This window comes from Notechis scutatus, chromosome 2, assembly GCF_049901735.1.
Source record: "Notechis scutatus isolate UNSWTSFEM ecotype Mainland chromosome 2, rNotScu1.2, whole genome shotgun sequence".
NCBI lineage: Eukaryota > Metazoa > Chordata > Lepidosauria > Squamata > Elapidae > Notechis > Notechis scutatus.
The window spans coordinates 132,545,188-132,563,666 of NC_142010.1; the positions used below are offsets into that span (position 1 = coordinate 132,545,188).

An 18,479-nucleotide genomic window follows, 5' to 3' on the forward strand; every position below is an offset into this window, starting at 1 on the left:
AGCCCTCCCCTCCGTCTCACCCTCTGGCGCACATGCGCTCAGGCAGCGCTCCGCCCCGGAGAGTCGCCCCACAGCTATCTCTCGGTGCGCATGCGTCAAATATCCGACTTCGCCCCCTCAAGGCATCCATTTGCCCTAACTCCGACGCAAATGAATCACACCGCCTTTTTCTTTACCGCGCATGCGTCACACGCAGTCCATTTCCCCCTCCCTCCAAAATCATCTCACCGCCCGCTACGTCATCACGCAAGACCATGTCCCCGATGGCCGTCCAACCGCCCTCTCTCGCTCTTGCAGGGTCACGTGGCCCAGTCAGTGGTGAGCGGGAGACGCCGCCGGAAGTGGCTGCCTTCTTCCGCGTCACTTGGGCAGAAGCCTGCGCACCATGCCGTTCCAGGGCGCTTGCGCGACCGGAAGTAACACTCCCATGCCAGGGCAGTCTACTTGCTTATTCTCCATCCCCCATCCCCCCCAATCAATAAAAGCCGAAGCCGCTGTAGAAACTGTGAAAAGGTTTATATCTCTTTATTTACAGTCGAAAACTGCCATGTGCACCTCTGCAAATATTAAAACAAAAAAGGGGGGTTACCCCCTTTGGCCTTCTCAGATCCCCCCCCAACACAAAAAAAAAATCAACCGAGGTTTCAAACCTGAGTCCACAAAAAAAAAATCAGGAGCACAAACGGGGGGTGTTTTAAAACCTTCCCACCCAAGAAACCTACCTGGGTGCGTGTAAAGAAACCAGGAAAAGGAACGGAAAAACAAACGAACTCTTTTTGTCTTCTATTTACAAAGAAGAAGGTGGTGGAGCAGGACAAGCAGAAGAGGAGGATTCAAAAGGAAACCAAAAGACTCCATATGTTACACCTTCCCCCTCTCCCCTGGAGGCCCAAGAGTGGACAGAGGACCCTCCCGCCCACCCGAGCCCCCTGAGCAGGAGAGAGGGCTGGGCTGGGGTTTAAGGCCAGGAGGGCCCACTGCAGCCTAGCCAGGATCAACCAAGCGCTGGATTCATTGCTGTTGCCACTTCCACTGGACCACCGCGTTCCCCCCGCGTGTTCAAAGGGGATCCCAATCCAGAGCAGCCCCCTCTTTTTCTCTCTGCTCCCTGTCCAGAGTCTGGTTTTTATTTGTTTTCCCCTCCTCTGTGGGACGAAAGCCCAACCGAGAGCTGCAGGTCACCCCCACTCCTGTGCTAGGGCTCCCCCGCCTGCCCGCGACACCAGGGGGCCGTTGCGCTGAGTACCGTGGGGAACTGAGGGCTGGCAGCACCTGCTTCCGCGAGCTTTCTTTGCATTTCTGGCAAAGAAAATGTCAGGGACATTGGTCTTCTTGATCTTGGCGCAGGAGAGGTGGATCCAGGTGCCGCACTGGTTGCATTCGATCATGGGCCGCCCAGCGAAGGGCTTCTGGCAGTAGCAGGTGATGAGGTCCCACGAGTCGTCGCCTGGAGAAGAAGCAAAAAAGGGGACATTGAAAAAGGCAGCCTCCCCCCCAGAAGAATTACAGAGGAACGATTGAGTCCGTCATCTGCACCTCTATCGCTGTCTGGTTTCGTTCTGCAACCCAACAGGACAGACACAGACTCCAGAGAGTAATTAGGACTGCAGGAAAAATAATGGCTACCAACCTGCCTTCCATCGAGGACCTGTATACTGCACGAGTCAAAAAGAGGGCTGTGAAAATATTTACAGACCCCTTACATCCCGGACATAAACTGTTTCAACTCTTACCCTCAAAACGACAGTGTAGGGCACTGCACACCAGAACTAGACACAAGCACAGTTTTTTCAAAAACGCCGTCACTCTGCTAAACAAATAATTCCCTCAACACTTGTCAATCTATTTACTAAGTCTGCATTACTATTACTATTAATCCTCCCATCCTTCCTTTCACCCATCTCCTCCCACTTGGGACTGTATTTGTTGTGGCTCGGAGGTTTGAGCCTGCTTTGTCAGAGGTCGAGGACTTGGTAAATGGGGAAGAGGAGGATTTGGCTCTGAGGTTTGAGCCTGCTTTGTTAGAGGATTTGGAATTGCCTTCCTCCCCAGGGCTTTCCTCCTCGGCAGGATCTTCCCCCGATTGTGCCTCAGGTGTCAGCAGATAATCAGGAGAATGTATCAGAACCTCTGACTGAGGATCAAGCCGAGGAATGCTGGCTTGATGCGAGGCAACACGGTGCAAGCAAAAGTGTAAGTTGCAACGTAAAAGGAAAGGACGAATTAGAGACTGAGCTGAGGGACTGACATGCCCCAGAAAATAAAAGTGGGTGTGTTTGCTCTGAGAGTTTGTTCTGGACGTGTTAATTTGTGAGAGCAGCTCCGATGGATTCTGTGTGTGTGGCGATAGCCTGTGATTTATGTTCTTGCTTTATTATCGGACTTGGCAGACAGCTTGTGTGGGACTGCCAAGAACTTGCCTGGCCAAAGGAATTTAACCCTGTCATTACTGGTCTTGTCTGCTTGTGTATATTCCTTTGGAAACTTGGACTTCTCACTTCGTTGGCACAGGTGAGACATAACATGTATTACTGTAACTTTGTCGCTTGTATCCTTACAATTTATATTGACAGTTTCCTGGTATGATTTGATTGCTTATTGTACTCTATGACTATTATTAAGTGTTGGACCTGATGATTCGGGACTCTTGAATGTATCTTTTCTTTTATGTATACTGAGAGTATTTGGACCAAAGACAAATTCCTTGTTTGGCCAATAAAGAGTTCTATTCTATTCTGTTCTGTTCTGTTCTATTTTTCTATTCTATTCTTTTTTCTATTCTAATTTCCATTCTATTCTTACTTCCATTCTCTTCTCGTTTCTGTTCTCTTCTATTATTTTCTATTCTTATTTCTATTCTATTTCATTCTTTATTCTATTCCATTCTTTCATTCCATTATTCTCTTCTCTTCTCTTCCCTTCCCATTTTTATTCTATTTTTATTTCTGTTCTTATTCTATTCTAATTCTAATTCTATGAAGCACAGAGACATTTCAGAAAATGTGTTATCTGCCTGGGCAACCTGCGCTCAGGGACTGGACTGCCATTTTTGTGAAAATGGTATTTCAAAGAATTGTTATTTGCTCAGAATTGGAAAAGTGATAAGATACTAAGAGAGGGAAAAGTAATCGAGAAAATATTTCAGTGTGCAGTGTCAAGCCCGAAATTGACCTATGCGTAGCCCTTTTATTTAGCCTTTTTATATATTCCTTTTCTTTCTTTCTCTTTGCTGGTTATGGGGTGGGGGGAAGGGTTTTGGGCTTGCCACATTCCTTAGGTGGGAGGAGTGGAGATAGAGTTGTTTAGGCTAGGTGGTTCTCCTTTCCGTGGGAATGAAAGCTGACCCTGCTGAGACTTGGAGGTGGAGATGGATGACATCAGGCAACGTTGATTTACTTCTATTGGGGAATGTGACTTTTGGGGGGCTGTTTCTAACTTCCAATATTATGTGGTATAATTGCGGGTTTGTGTCAGATCTGGAATTACAACAGACTTGCCAAGTTGATGCTTCCCTAAATAAAATAAATTTGCTTTGGAAGATGGGACTTTACTCTTTTCTTTTTGAAATGGATGTCATCGCTTGGAAACCTGACACAGAGATGAATAGGTTAACTTTGGTAACTAAAGAAAAAGAAGAAATGGAATATTATATATGGTATGGGACTTATTTTTATCAATGGTTGGGAAGTAAAACAAATTAAAATGGAGTAGATGAATATATAAATAAGATTGTTAAAAAAATATACTAAACAGTTATAAGAAAATGGGATTATTGTTATATTGATAAGTATTAATTCTAATGGTTAGCACAAGACATAGGTACCCAGTCGACACACGGTTTGAAATGAAAGATGGAATTATTGTAAATATAAAATAAAATAAAAATTCATTTAAGAAATGGCAAAGGGCAACCCTAGAAGACCTCAGATAACAGATAATCAGAGTCACGTGATCAAAATTGAGAGGCTTGGCAACTGGCATGTACTTATGGCTGTTGCAGTGTGATTCCCCTTTTGCGACCTTCTGACAAGTGAAGTCAGATTCACTTAAAAACAGTGTCGGTGATTTAACAACTGTGGTCATTCGTCGAACGACTGTGGCAAGAAAGGTTGTAAAATGGGGCAAAATTCCCCTAACGATTAGTCTTGCTTAGTAAACAGAAATGGTGGTCGTAAGGAAGATGACGGCCTGCGGTCCTGAAAATTCAACAGCAGGACATGAAACGGTCTACTTAATGGCTTTTGGTCCTTAAGTTTTAAGTCTCTCCAAGTTTCAAAACAGATACGTGGAAGCTGTTTCAAGAAGAGGCTGGACTGCCATTTGTCAGAAATATGGTGTAGGGTCTCCTGCTTGGGTGGGGGCGGGGGGGTTTGGACTAGATGACCTACAAGGTCCCTTCCAACTCTGTTAATATATTAATGATGGATCTCATTGATGGAGGTTGTGGGAGCTTCATCCCTGGAGGCTTTCAAGAAGAGACTGGACTGTCCATCTGTCAGAAATGGTGTAGTAGGGTCTCCTGCTTGGGTGGGGGGAGGGTTGGATTAGATGACCTATAAGGTCCCTTCCCAACTCTGTGAATCTAGCCTAAAGGGGGTTTGTTTGCACAATTTGCAAACCCAAAGTTGCATATCTAGGCTAAGATCCTTTTAATCAGGATCAGTCCTCATTCACGGAGAATCGAACCCAAGTTTCTGGACCAGCAACATGTATCTTTGCAAACTCTGTGACCATTAGGCAGTGCAGACCTGGGGGAAACGTTGATCCAGTCAAAAACATGGGAGGGTTATCGCACAGGTGTGGCCCCCATCACTTGGGACTTTCAAGAAGAGGCTGGACTGCCATTTGTCAGAAATGGTGCAATAGGGTCTCCTGCCTGGGTGGGGGGTTGGAGTAGATGACCTCCAAGGTCCCTTCGAACCCTGTTAACCTGTTATAATCTGTTAATGATGGATCTTGTTGATGGAGGATATGGGAGCTTCATCCCTGGAGGCTTTCAAGAAGAGACTGGACTGCCTTCTGTCAGAAATGGGGTAGGGTCTCCCGCTTGGGAGGAGGGGGGTTGGACTGGATGACCTATAAGGTCCCTTCCAACTCTGGCATTCTATATTCAATGGAACAGAAGTTGCCTTCAGAAGTTGTGGGAGCTTCATCCCTGGAGGCTTTCAAGAAGAGATTGGACTGCCATTTGTCAGAAATGGTGCAAGGTCTCCTGCTTGGGCAGGGGGTTTGGACTAGATGACCTACAAGCTCCCTTCCGACCCTGGTAATCTGTACATGCACTGAAGATGCCAAAGAGGAGGTGTCGGATTGAACACCTTATTCCTGTCTGAGGGTTCAACAAAGTACACATCTACACAATTTTGGAAGGATTATGTTGAGAGATAGGCGGGTGGTAAGGAACTGACATGGAATTGGGCCATAATTGATTCAAAACCTCCCACAAATCTGACAAGAATAGTCAGAAAAATCACTGTAAGCCACCCAGAGGGGCTTGATACTCTGAAAGAATATATAAATTTTTAACAATTAAGTAAATAAATGTTGTTCAGATCTTGGAAGGGGCAAGGTAGAGGTGAGGAAACATGGCCCCTTCGTGACTTGTGGACTTCCAACTCCCAGAATTCCTGAGCCAGCCAACATGGGAGTTGTAGATCCACAAGATCTACCTTTGAGGGATAAGGGAACCAAAATTTAAAGAAAAAAAAAAGACTCAAAAAATTCAAAATATCGCAGCATTAGGCATGTGGATCTGGAATAGGCTTCCAGGCAGGAAACAAGACTTGGCTACTCCCTAATGGGGGATTGTTCAACCTGGGGTCCCTTTTCTTGTCCGCAGGAGGCTGGGACACTAACCCAGTTTAAAGAAATCTTAGATTGAAACCATCTGGGATCTTCCATCTCTCATTCAGCCCATATGAATCTAGGCATACTGAAACTCACACAGCTGAAGATAGTTCACTTATGCACCCATAAACTATCCATTAGAATGTTATTCCTTTATATGAATGATTTAAGGTGGCAAATATACTTAAGCCTTCCTCCTCCTCCTCCTATTCTTTCCACCACAACAACCCTGGGTTGGTCAGAGAGAAAGAGATTGGCTTTCGTGACCAAAGCAGGACTAGAACTCCCAGCCTCCTGGTGATTGGCCCAAAGTCACCCAGGTGGTTTTCATGCCTAAAGTGGAATCAGAACTGTGTCTTGGTGACTGTGCCAAAGTTACCCAGCTGGCTTTCATGCCTAAGGCAGGACTAGAACTCACCAACTCCCAGGTTCTAACCTGGTCCCTAAAAAACTAAACTCAAAAATGATCGTTCCACCAAGGTGAGAGAGAGGACGACACAGAAAGGCGAATTCCCGACTGACGAATCCGAACCCCCAGGCAGTGTGTGTGTGTGTTTGTGTGTGTCATCTCACCTGATTCCACCATGATGTCCTCATCCATGACCCTCATCTCGCCTTCGCTGGAGCTCCCTTCCCCGTCCTGGCTGGTCTCTGTGCTGATGCCCTCCTTCCCTTCTGTGTCCTCCAGCTTAATGGGGAAATTGGTGGCCAGCAGCTCTGGCGGCGCCTGGAATGAGACCCGTGCCGTGGCCGGCCCCGCCCCCTCCCCGCTTGGCCGCAGAGGGCCCGCTCCGTCCTCCTCCTCTTCCTCCTCCTCCTCTTCCGAGTCCGTCTCGCTCACGGAGATTTTGTGCTTCGGCTTCTCACCTCGCTCTGGGTGTTTCAACTTCCGCTTCTTGCTCTTTTTGATGCGTGAGCGCTTCTCGCCCAGCGCCTCGCTCCGGTTGCGCATGGCAGCCACAGCTTCCAAGGCAGCCTTCCGGTTCCGCTTGTCCTTCTTATCAGCGGGGACTTTGGGCCCTGCGAGCGAGGGCGGCTGCTTCCCCACCGGGTCGAAGTCAAACAGGGAGTCCTTCAGCTTCATCTTCTCCAGCAAGGAGCTGTCGGATTTCAAGCGCCGGAAGGAGGCTTTCTTCTTCGATGACTTGGCCTTCTTGACGAAGGTCTCGATGGTGTGCAGGTCCGACCGCGTGGATTCCCAGCTGTCGCTGTCCACTACGCTCTCCGGACACAGCGGGGAGTTGGAGCCAGACGGCGTCCAGTCATTCTCCTGCCGGGAAGACAAAAGACAAGATTAGCCCTAATTCCAACCCCGGATTAACGCCCGAGTCCAGATTCCGGGAAAGCAAAGATCTTGTCCCAACACAAATAGGTTTTGATGGCAGGACAGGCTGTCCTCGTGTGATGACCCAGAGAGGCGTGGCACAAAGGTAACCCAGTCAGATAATCAGTAGGAGTCCCTTTATTATCTGCAACTTTGCCCCCAATGCCCAGGTTACCTTTTGGCTAGAGAAAAAACTCTCCCAGGAACAGCCTTTGACTGCAGAAAATTCAGTCCAAAACATGGTCAACATGAACTGTAACTTAAGATCCAAAAAAACCAAACTAAAGTAGTTAGTTTGACAGGTCAGAAGGACTTTCAGACTTGAAAGCCAGGCAAAACTCAGTTGGGAAGACGCCAGGAACACAGATAATTCACGATTAGCTTCCAACAACTTGCTGCACACAGGTTGCCTTTTTATTAATGAAGGGAATCAGGGCCCTTTCCTCCCCCGTAAGCTACCCAACCCACGTTGCTCCCTTCTCCGTTCCTCCCTGCATGCCCTAGGATGAAGAGGGGTTTGGGCCTGGGTCTTCCTCTGAATGCCCTTTCCCTTGTTCTACCTCTCCCCTGCTCTGCCCAGCCAACCTGTGCCCTTCCCCAGTTACTTCCAAAGCCGACCGACTCCCACTCCGTCAGCTGCTTCCGCCTCAGTCTGATTCCGACAGGGGCATGCCACATCTACTTATAACAGTCACTTTAACAACTAAAGTTACAACACGCTGAAAAAAAAAAAAAAAGGGACTTAGGACTGTTTTTCACACTTACAACCGCTACAGTATCCCCATTGTCATGGGTTCAAAATTCAACCATTTGGCAACCAACTCCTATTTATGACGGTCACAACATCCCAGGGTCACATGATCCCCCTTTTGCGTCTCTTTATAGCCGTGCCACTAACTTAACAATTGCTGTGACTTGCTTAACGACTAGGTCATAAAATGGGGTCAATGCTCCCTGAACAACTGCAGAAATCTTGGGGTCAATTTGGGTCCTGCTCGGATAAATGGCCTAGATATTAACACATAAAACCGGAGTGGTGCAGTGGCCTAGAGGTGGAGCTCTCGCCTCTCAATCAGGAGGCTGCGAGTTCTATCCCAGGTAGAGGCTGATATTTCTCTCTCTCTCTTTGGGCACGATGAGGATATATCTGCCAAATGTAACTCCACCCTGGTAATAGGAAGGGCATCCGGCCAGTAAACACTATGCTAGCTCCATTCAGTTGCCCAGATTCCACCCCACAAGGGATTATGGGGTTGTTAAAAGATATTAATACATAGGATCTGGAGAAGCAATGTTATTTCAAAACTCAACCTGCAACTCATATAACTTCAATTCCTCCCCACTTGCAAAACCAATAGCATCCTTCCATCCTATGCATGCCATAGTATTATATGCTCCTTTTAGCCATGTGCCGTATGCCTTACTATTTATAAAGCACTAATCACCTTGGAGAAGGTCTTGACGTCTTTAATTTGTTCTTGAAGCTCCTGAATCCAGATTTTATCCCCCCCCCCGCCAGACTATATTTATTTTATATTGCCACCTATTCGCCCTTGGCAACTTGAGGCAGCTTACACAATGTAAAACCATATTTAAAACAAAAACAAAAACAAAAAATAAAAACAAAAAAAATATCAAATCAATTAGTAAAGTACAATAGAACAAAATTTGGAAAAAAAAAATACAGCCCCTTCATGCATTGATTCTGAGAGGGTTTTTGTTTCCAATTTACATTCTATGATTTCGTACAATAGTTTGGTCCTCCCTCCACAACTCTTCCACTTTCTCCCGTGACCCCTTCCAATGAAATGTCTCTGGGGAACCTCCCCGCAAATTTTGTTGGGCTTCCCTTTCGCTTCTCTTGCATCACGACTGTTGACGCTCTGCAATTGCACAAGTTATTTCATTTCAGCAAGGTGAACTGTGATTAGGACTTCTAAAAACGGGCGCAGAAGCAGCTAGCTTTGCAAAGACAATCCTACGTTATTCCCCTCCTGGGTCCCGCTAATTCGTTGGCACTAATTTTCGCATCCCTTTTAAAGTCCTTATATGGTTTCCTACTAATGACAGAAACAAAACAACACAAAAGCAGGCATTTCCAAACATGGCCCCTTTAAGACTGCTGGACTTCAACTCCCAGAATTCCCCCAAGCCAGTTTTGCTAAGACTTCAACTCTCTATGCCTGCTTACTCTAGTCATCCCTTCCTCTGCAATCTTTCCACTCTAGGGAGTTGGAGGGGGAAAATAACAAGCATGGTTGAATAGGGAATTCTGGGAGTTGAACTCCACCCATCTTAAAGGGACCATACCTAGAATAAACTTTTCCCCGTTTCCAGTAAATTTTGATAACATCTGGATTACCAAGATTTCGAAGCCAGCAGCCCACAAACCACGGCTTAAAAAAAAAAACCTCCCAATGTATCTAAGGTTTATTGGCAGCCCCAATTTGCCAGCTCAGGTGAGTATTGAACTCCCCAATATTTAACTGGGATTAAACCAACCAGAAGTAACCAAGGAGTTGCTTGCCATTTGCTCCATGGAAGACACAGGTTTAAGCTACGTTCTGGGAAACAAGCCAGCTTAGCAACATCTAAGGTTGTGGGGGGGCAAACAAGCCGCTAATAATCCCAATACAGCTTCCACACCAGCTGTAATGCCCAGCTCAGCTGGGGGGTGGGGAAGAGCAAGAACTACCCTTCCCAAGATGCAACTGGGTGCTTTCAAAGCCCTGCCCAAGCCTGCCCAGGCTGGCTTTTGGGCAAAGGGGGAGGGCTTGGAGACTGCCTACATTTCCCAGCATGCACTGCATGGCCGCCTCCGCCCTGAAATGGCTTCTGAGGAGGCTGGGAGTTGCAGTTCCTGATGGGGAAGCTTTCCAAAAAAGCAGCATGGGAAAGAAGGGGAGAAGGGAAAGAGCCCTTCCCTGGGGCAGAGGGGCTTCCAATGCAAAAAAGGGGGGGCTCAGGACCCCCACCCATTTTATCCCACCCTCCTCCTCCCCATGTTTTTTTTTGGGGGGGGGGATATCTATTTAACCCAAGTAGGAAGCAGATTGCTTGCTTTGCCATGCATGCAGACTTCAATCGCATGCAGATGTGATTTAGAAGAAGGGGCAATCTCTTTCAGACCCCTCCCTCCCAAAAATAAGAAACTACACCCCCCCCACACACACACAATTACCTCTGTGGAGGAGGGGATGTAGCCGGCATAAGCCAGGACAAAGCTGCAAAATTTGTTGAAGTCCTCGATGGTGCGTTGCCGCTTTTCTTGAGGCTGGTAAGGAAAATATTTTGTTGGGGGAAACACGAGGAAAAGGATGTTAAACGAGGACTTGCATGCAAAAGGAGGCACCCCTCCTCCCATTCCTCCCCCTCCCCCACCTGCCTTGCTCTTTCCGGGGATGGGGTCTCCAAAGAAGGGAGGGGGCATGCATGCACTGCTTGGAAAGCCCCCTTTTTTCCCCATGTGCTCCTTCCATCCAACCCCCCCAAAAATAGGCAGGTAGGGTGGGTAGAGAGACGGAGGGTTGCTTCCCACCTGGAGCACATGCTGCTATCTTGTAAGTTTGGAGGGGGAGAGAAGGGAGGGAGGGAGGGGAGAGAAGGGAGGGAGGAAGAAGCCCCCACCTTCCAACAACACCCTGAGAGCAGAGAACCCCCCTCCACACCCATGAGGAAGGGAACCCCCTCCCCACCCCAAAACTTTTTTCCTTTCTCCCCCTTTCCCACGTCTCCCCCTTTACCTGTGTCTCGGCTTTGAGGCTCAGAGGGGATCTGGAGAAAAAAAAAAGGGGTGGGGAAGACAGAACAAAAAAGAGGGTTATATTGAGAGGGGGTGAGGTTGGAAGGAGAGGCCTCTCTCGACTGCCCCTCCAATGCACTGCACCCCACCCCGAGGAAGGAACGAAGAGAAAGAGCACAGCACAAAGCTGAGGAGGAGACCTCCCCCAAAAAACACATGCACCCCAAGGAGAAGCCAACCCTAGCATTGCGGGGAGGGGCTACTGACCCCTCCTTTCCCCCTTCCCCCATTTCCCCAGCCCTTCGCCCTTCCAGAGGAGGGGAGCTGGCAGGAGACCCCCACCCACCCAAAGCCGCCCCCACAGGTTTAAAGAGGGGAGGAAGCTCTAGAAAGCCCCACTCCAACCCGGTGAGAAGCGGTTCCTCCTTCCCCCTTCAACCCGCTGTGGGGAGACCCCCTCAAACCCCCAGGTTTAAAGAGGAGAGGGGCTTCCCTTAAGGCGCTCTAGAAAGCCCCCAGCCCGGTGAGAAGCGGCTTCTCCTCCCCAACTTCCCCCTTCCAGCCGCGTGGGGGGAGGCTGGAAGAGACCCCCAACCTCCCGAAAGGTTCAAAGAGGGGAAGGGGCTTCTTTTAGGGCGCTCTACAAAGCCCCCAACCCCCTCACCCCGGGGAGTGGCGGCTTCTCCGACCTCCCCCTCCCCAATTCCCCCAGTCGGTTTCCTCCTCAGCCGCCCCCCTCCCTCTGGTGCCCCCATACCGGAGAGGGGGTCTTCCCCGCGCCCCAAAGCAGCCCCCTTTCGTTTCCCGCCCCTCAGACTGGCTGGCCTCTCCCTACCTTCGGGGCTCGGCTCCGCCATGGCCGGCCCCGGGACTCGCCAAGCCGCCGCCGCCGCCGCCCTCCTCCTCCTCCTCCCTCCCGCCCGCAAGCTCGGAGCGGCCGCCCTCCCTCGGCTCGGATCATGCCCCACCGCGGTGCATCTCGGGAGGTGGAGTCTCGCCAGCCGCAATGGGGTCCGGCCGCCACTACGGATCCAGGCAGGCCGTGCGCGCCGCGCTTGCGTGGTTCCGTTACAAAGAAAGAAAAAACTCACCATTCTTTTCCCTCCTCCTCCCCGCGAGGCACGACGGGTAATATAGTCTCGGCCTTTTCGGCCCGTAGGCAAGGCGCGGGGAGGGCGGGGGGAAAAAGGCGCGCGGGAGAGAGAGGATCACGGGGGCTGTAGTCCCCAAGGCGAGAAGCCACGCGAGACAGGGGAAACCCCCCCTCCCCTGCGCGCGTGGCAAGCGGCTTTCTTGACATGCTCAGGAGCTGCCTTTACAGGGAGGTTCTGGGCGAGACGACTGTAGGGCGAGCGGAGGGGAAACAACAACAAAATCCCGGACATGCCTGTCGTCGTGTGAATGCAGCCACTGGCTCTGCAGCAGCTTTTTAAAAAAGACTTTTAAGTCTTTTTATTTTACCTTTTTCTTTCTTTTGTTTGGCTAGCTGGATAATTGTCGGTCTTTGCCCGATTGGCTGGGTTGAGGTTTAACAGGTAGCAGATCATCAGAGTTGGAAGAGCCCTTGGAGGTCTAGTCCAACCCCCCTACCAAAGCAGGAGGGTACACCATTTCTGACAGATGGCAATCCAAGTCTTCTTGAAAGCCTCCAGGGATGAAGCTCCCACAATTTCTGAGTAACAGAATAACCACCGAGTTGGAAGGCACCCTTGGAGGTCATCCAGTCCAACCCCCCTCTGCTGGAGCGGAAGACCCCATTTCTGACAGGTGGCAGTTCAATCTCTTCTTGAAAGTGATGAGGTTTGTTACTGAGAGAATAGTCACAAGAGCCAGACTAGGACGGCACAAAAGATCAGAAACAGAGGATGGGGGGGCAGATGAAACTTGCTAAGACAGGCAATTTCGGGTTCCTTGTCCTGGAGTAGGAGGGGGGTCTCCTGACTTGGCACCTTCCAAGACTTGTGGGACTTCCAACTCCCAGAATTCCCCTTTCAGAGCTGCCTGTTTCTCCCCCCCACCCCCTCTTCATAGCTTCCCAGAGTGGCGAGATCACAGAGGAAGGGATCACAAGAGAGTAAGCAGGCCAAGAGTTGGAAGACCACAAGTCGCCACTTTGAGCAGCCCAATGCAAGTCCTGGGAGGGGAGTGCCCTTCACCTGCCAATCAAACCACGTAGCCTTGGGGCACTGCTAAAAGCAACCTTCTGACTCCTTTCTTCTCCTTTCTTCTGCTGGTTGGCTTTCACCCTCTTTGCTCAGGCACAGCTCGAGAGGGAACCTGGTTTTGCACTGAACTCCCACTTTTTTCCTTTATTGAAAGCAGCCACTCACAAACTGATCAGGCACCTCCTGATTTCTGGAAGGTTCTTAAGGCTTGACCCACCACCACCACCAAATCCCCTTCTAGGGCTGGAACAGAATGTGGGAGGAATTCCAATGGGTTGAGATACACTGGACAGGGCATTCTTTCCATTCCCTTTCTCCCTTATTCAACTCCTGTCCCAGATTGTTGCAATGTCCCTGCCGTATTAAAAACCTTGACAATAAAATAATTCTCCAGAGTCCCACACGTTCTCCTTTATATACCTTTTGTTTTGTTTTGTTTTAATTAGCATTCATTTCCCATCTCCGAAAACTCTGGTTACAGAAGTCTTGCCAGGTGAACGCACCTCCCGGATGAAAAGCAAAACTCGGGACACGTGGCAAAGGAAAAAAAATCAGAAAAAAATGAAAACAGGGAGGGGTGGTTTTTTTGTTTTCTTTGTGGCTTTTGGAGAGATATTCCAGATGACCTTTTTCAAACAGAGGGAAAAAAAGGAGAAAAGAAAGCAATCAAGCACAGAGGGGACAATGCAAGGGGGGAGGTATTTAATTTTAGCCACAACCACCTCAAAAAGAAAACCAAAAGAAAAGGAGGGAAGGAGTTAAAAGAGGAAGAGAGTTAAAGATTCATAGCCAGAAATTAAAGGGTGGGGAGGGGGGAAAAAAAGAGAAAAATAACTCCATTTTCCTGGAGCAAAAAAAGAAAAACACCTTTTTTAACATAAAATTAACAAGTAACAATAGAAAGTGCAGGTCCCTTCAGGGCAAGATGCCCCTCAGCGGCAGCTGGTGGACTTTGGGGGTCTTATATGCTGCCATAAACGCTCTCATCGCTGTAGGCGATATAAAGGAAGAAATCCTCGTGATGTTCCTGAAATGGGGAGGGGGAGATGCTGTTAGATCAAAGCACTTTTAAGGGGAGGGGAGAAAGATCTCAGATCAAGCCACCCAACTATAATAAGATTTGTAAAATTTACACACTGCCTTATCTTGAGGAAGACAAATATGCCCCCTCAGCCCCCAAATAAATCACCTGTGTGACTAGCAGGGTTGAGAGATGGTCTTAAGCCCCTTCCCCAGAAACCCACCCCCTCAACAAATACACCTGCTGCCCTACCTCAGTCCCAAAGACTACAGCTCCCATCAACCCTTCTCCCACCCAGAGTTGGATTTTATTGGGAAATTGACGCAACCTAGCTAGTCAAAAATAGCAGGAAACAGTAAAATATCACAATAAGGGTTATTATTTCCCCCTTTTATGTTTTTGCTACCTTTTTATTGGCTGCACTTGTGTTATTATTCCTAATATTAAATAGTAATTAGTTTTGGAAGTACACCAAGATTACTCTGCCATTTTGAAAATACTTGGTCGATAATTTTTAGCAGGAAGATTGAGGGAGGATGGGAACTTGACCCGGCTAAGAGGTTGGGGCTCCTTCCAAGCTTTCATTTTCTCCAGGATTTATTTTTTTTTGCCTTTGTACCATTTGCCAATTTGTTTACTGAGGTTGACAAACTACACTATTCAAAAAAATAAAGGGAACACTTAAACAACACAATGTAACTCCAAGTCAATCACACTTCTGTGAAATCAAACTGTCCACTTAGGTAGCAACATTGACAATCAATTTCACATGCTGTTGTGCAAATGGAATAGACAAGAGGTGGAAAGCAGAGGCAGTTAGCAAGACATCCCCAATAAAGGAGTGGTTCTGCAGGTGGTGACCACAGACCACTTCTCAGTTCCTATGCTTTCTGGCTGATGGTTTGGTCACTTGAATGCTGGCGGTGCTGTCACTCTAGTGGTATGAGACGGAGTCTACAACCCACGCAAGTGGCTCAGGTAGTGCAGCTCATCCAGGATGGCACATCAATGCGAGCTGTGGCAAGGTTTGCTGTGTCTGTCAGTGTAGTGTCCAGAGCATGGAGACGCTACCAGGAGACAGGCCAGTACATCGGGAGATGTGGAGGAAGCCGTAGGAGGGCAACAACCCAGCAACAACCCTACCTCCACCTTTGTGCAAGGAGGGACAGGAGGAGCACTGCCACAGCCCTGCAAAATGACCTCCAGCGGGCCACAAATGTGCATGTGGCTGCTCAAACTGTCAGAAACAGACTCTATGAGGGCCCGACGTCCACAGGTGGGGGTTGTGCTTACAGCCCAACACCGTGCAGGATGTTTGGCATTTGCCAGAGAACACCAAGATTGGCAAATTCGCCACTGGCGCCCTGTGCTCTTCACAGATGAAAGCAGGTTCACACTGAGCACGTGACAAGGTCTGGAGATGCCATGGAGAATGTTCTGCTGCCTGCAACATCCTCCAGCATGACCAGTTTGACAGTGGGTCAGTAATGGTGTGGGGTGGCATTTCTTTAGGGGGCCGTACAGCCCTCCATGTGCTTGCCAGAGGTAGCCTGACTGCCATTAGGTACTGAGATGAGACCTCAGACCCCTTGTGAGACCATATGCTGGTGCGGTTGGCCCTGGGTTCCTCCTAATGCATGACAATGCTAGACCTCATGTGGCTGGAGTGTGTCAGCAGTTCCTGCAAGACGAAGGCACTGATGCTATGGACTGGCCCGCCCATTCCCCAGACTTGAATCCAATTGAGCACATCTGGAACATCATGTCTCACGCCATCCACCAATGCCACGTTGCACCACAGACTGTCTGGGAGTTGGCAGATGCTTTAGTCCAGGTGTGGGAGGAGATCCCTCAGGAGACTATCTGCCATCTCATCAGGAGCATGCCCAGGCGTTGTAGGGAGGTCATATAGGCACGTGGAGGCCACACACACACCACTGAGCCTCATTTTGACTTGTTTTAAGGACATTACATCAACGTTGGATCAGCCTGTAGGTTTTTTTTTTTCCCACTTTAATTTTGAGTGTAACTCCAAATCCAGACCTCCATGGGTTGCTAAATTTGATTTCAGTTGATAATTTTTGTGTGATTTTGTTGTCGGCACATTCAACTATGTAATGAACAAAGTATTTAATAAGAATATTTCATTCATTCAGATCTAGGATGTGTTCAGTTTATTTTTTTGAGCACTGTATTTGAGGCTAAATCAATCTCCTCCTCTCTCTCCCTCCCCCTCTCAGCCTCTTTTTCTCTCCCTCTCTTTCTCCTCTCTCCCTTTCCTTTCTCTCCCTTCTCCTCCTCTCTACCTCTCCTTTCTCCTTCTTTCTCCTCCTCTTTTTCTCTAACCTCTCCTCTCTCCTCTTTCTCCTCTCCTTTCTCCCTCCCTCTCTCCTCTTTCTCTTACCCCCCTCCCCTTTCTCTCTTTCTCAGTCTCTCTCTTTCTAGAAAAGGCAGTTGGGGAAGGAGGGGAAGACCCACCTGATAGAGCTGCCCCATGGTGGCACTGGTGGGGGGATGACATTGTTGACGAAGAAGAAAAGGGCGTCCTCGGCCCGCAGGTGGATTCTTTTCCGGATGAGGAAGTAAAACTGGCCCACTGGGGGAAAGGGCACCAAGAGGAGAGCCAAGTCACACAGGAGGGAGCGCCACAAAACCGGGTGGGGGAGAGACCCTTAAAAAGGGGGGAAGGTCCCCCATGGCCTGGGGGGCAAACCCCCTTGAATAAGCTCGCCCACTCCCCCTCTCCCTCCCCTCCCGTCAATGAGCCTCTCTTCTCCCCCTCACCTGTCCGGGTCTCTCACCTGTGAGGTCGGAGGGCACCAGGTACTTCTTCTTATCCAGGTCCCCTATTCGGGCCTTGGGGGCTTTTTCCACGATAACCTGACGAGGAAAAAAAAGGCGGGAGAGTGAGGAAAGGGGAAGGAAGCCCAGTCCGGAAAAGTTCGGACACCCTCGGAAGAGAAGTCCGGAGGAGTGAGTGGACGTCTCTCTAGAGACTGACCGGGACCCTGTCAGGGTACTTCTTCCGGATCTTCTCCCCCTCGGAGCGGCGCTTCTCGAAAGGGTGCTCCTCCTTGTAGACGAACTTCATGACGGCGGCAACGGACGGAGGAAGCAACACGGCGGACAGAGGTCCCCCTTCACCCAAGCAACGCGCATGCGCGGTAGACCGACGGGGCGCACCGATCTGAGGGGAAGGGAGAAAGGAGTCCCGGCGAGGCGCGGCCACGCCCACCGAACAGTTCTCGGGCCTCCAACGGGCGCCGCCGGCTGTTTTCGTGGTCCGGTGGCGCGAGGGATCCTGAAAGGCCTTCGGTCGTCGACGACGGGCCGGGATTCCTGGGGAGGAAAGCCGTGTTTTTTTCCCGTTCGCTTGGCGGACGTTGCGTGACTCTGCATGATATACAAAGTAGTCCGCAGACCCTCCGCGATGGCAAAAAGGGCTCCAAGGGAAAAAGAGCCCGGGGCTATGAATGAAGCGCTCCCCTCCCACAAAAAAAAAAAAACACTCCCCTTTGAAAAAGCGACTTCCGCTCAAGCGGCGCGGAAGAACACAACTAAGGACGGGGAGATCAGCATCCCATCATGTGACTGACGTTACCGGGGCTCGCCCACAGCAGGTGCTAATCACGTGACGAGGCTGCCCCCGCTGGGCGGCTAGGGCGGACTACAACGTTCCTCGTTGCTTCCTGCGCTCGGTTGGGATAGGTATTGTAGTCCCCCAGCGGGGTTGAAAGCTGCCCACAGCGCTGCTGGGCCAAGGGCAAGGGCCGCTACAGGGGATGATAATGGCAGCCTCCGCCTGAAACACCCCCCCCACTTTTTTTTTTTTTTGCAATGTGTGTAAACCACAATCTGGGGGTTACACAACCAACCACGGATTGTGGTTTATCAACATCCAAGGATTTGGGGGCACTAACACACAGGCACCTGAGTTGGAAGGTACATTTGGAGGTCATCTAGCCCAAGCCCCCTGCTCAGAACAACAGGAGTTGGAGGGGGCCTTGGAGATCATCTAGTCCAACCTCCACTGCTTGAGCAGGAGTCTCTCTATTCCAAACATTAGCCTTTACCTAGGATCGAACTCACAAGCCTCCAGATTGTGAGGGGAGAGCTCCACCTCTAGGCCACCCCAGCTTGATTCCCTTTTTTGCAGACACAAACACACATGACAGACCACCTTGGGGATGGGAAACACAGTTGGTCCTCGACTTATGACCCCAACAGAGCCCTTGGCATTTCTTGTTGCTAAGCGAGACTGTTGTCCGGTTTTTGTCCCCCATGTTTATGACCACCCTGGCCAAAGTTTTGTGAAACTGAATCACGAACAACGTTATAGAAGTCGGTACCACAGCGGTGTGAAGTGAATCCATTTGACTT

The 18,479-nt window shown here is 49.5% G+C and overlaps 2 protein-coding genes across 2 annotated transcripts; both read right to left on the reverse strand.

Moving 5' to 3' along the window:
- Positions 1–499: 499 nt before the first annotated feature.
- On the reverse strand, positions 500–11,175 carry LOC113427885 (PHD finger protein 23-like). The gene is given in 5 exon segments (XM_087956226.1): positions 500–1,307; positions 1,310–1,447; positions 6,421–7,117; positions 10,353–10,445; positions 10,915–11,175. Coding segments are annotated over 5 exon segments (1,422 nt in total). The 5' UTR covers positions 11,161–11,175; the 3' UTR covers positions 500–1,059.
- Positions 11,176–13,483: 2,308 nt separating this feature from the next.
- On the reverse strand, positions 13,484–17,383 carry LOC113427884 (gamma-aminobutyric acid receptor-associated protein). Its single transcript, XM_026690426.2, is given in 5 exon segments — positions 13,484–14,105; positions 16,578–16,615; positions 16,618–16,695; positions 16,901–16,979; positions 17,101–17,383. Coding segments are annotated over 5 exon segments (351 nt in total). The 5' UTR covers positions 17,191–17,383; the 3' UTR covers positions 13,484–14,039.
- Between the last annotated feature and the right edge of the window lie 1,096 nt (positions 17,384–18,479).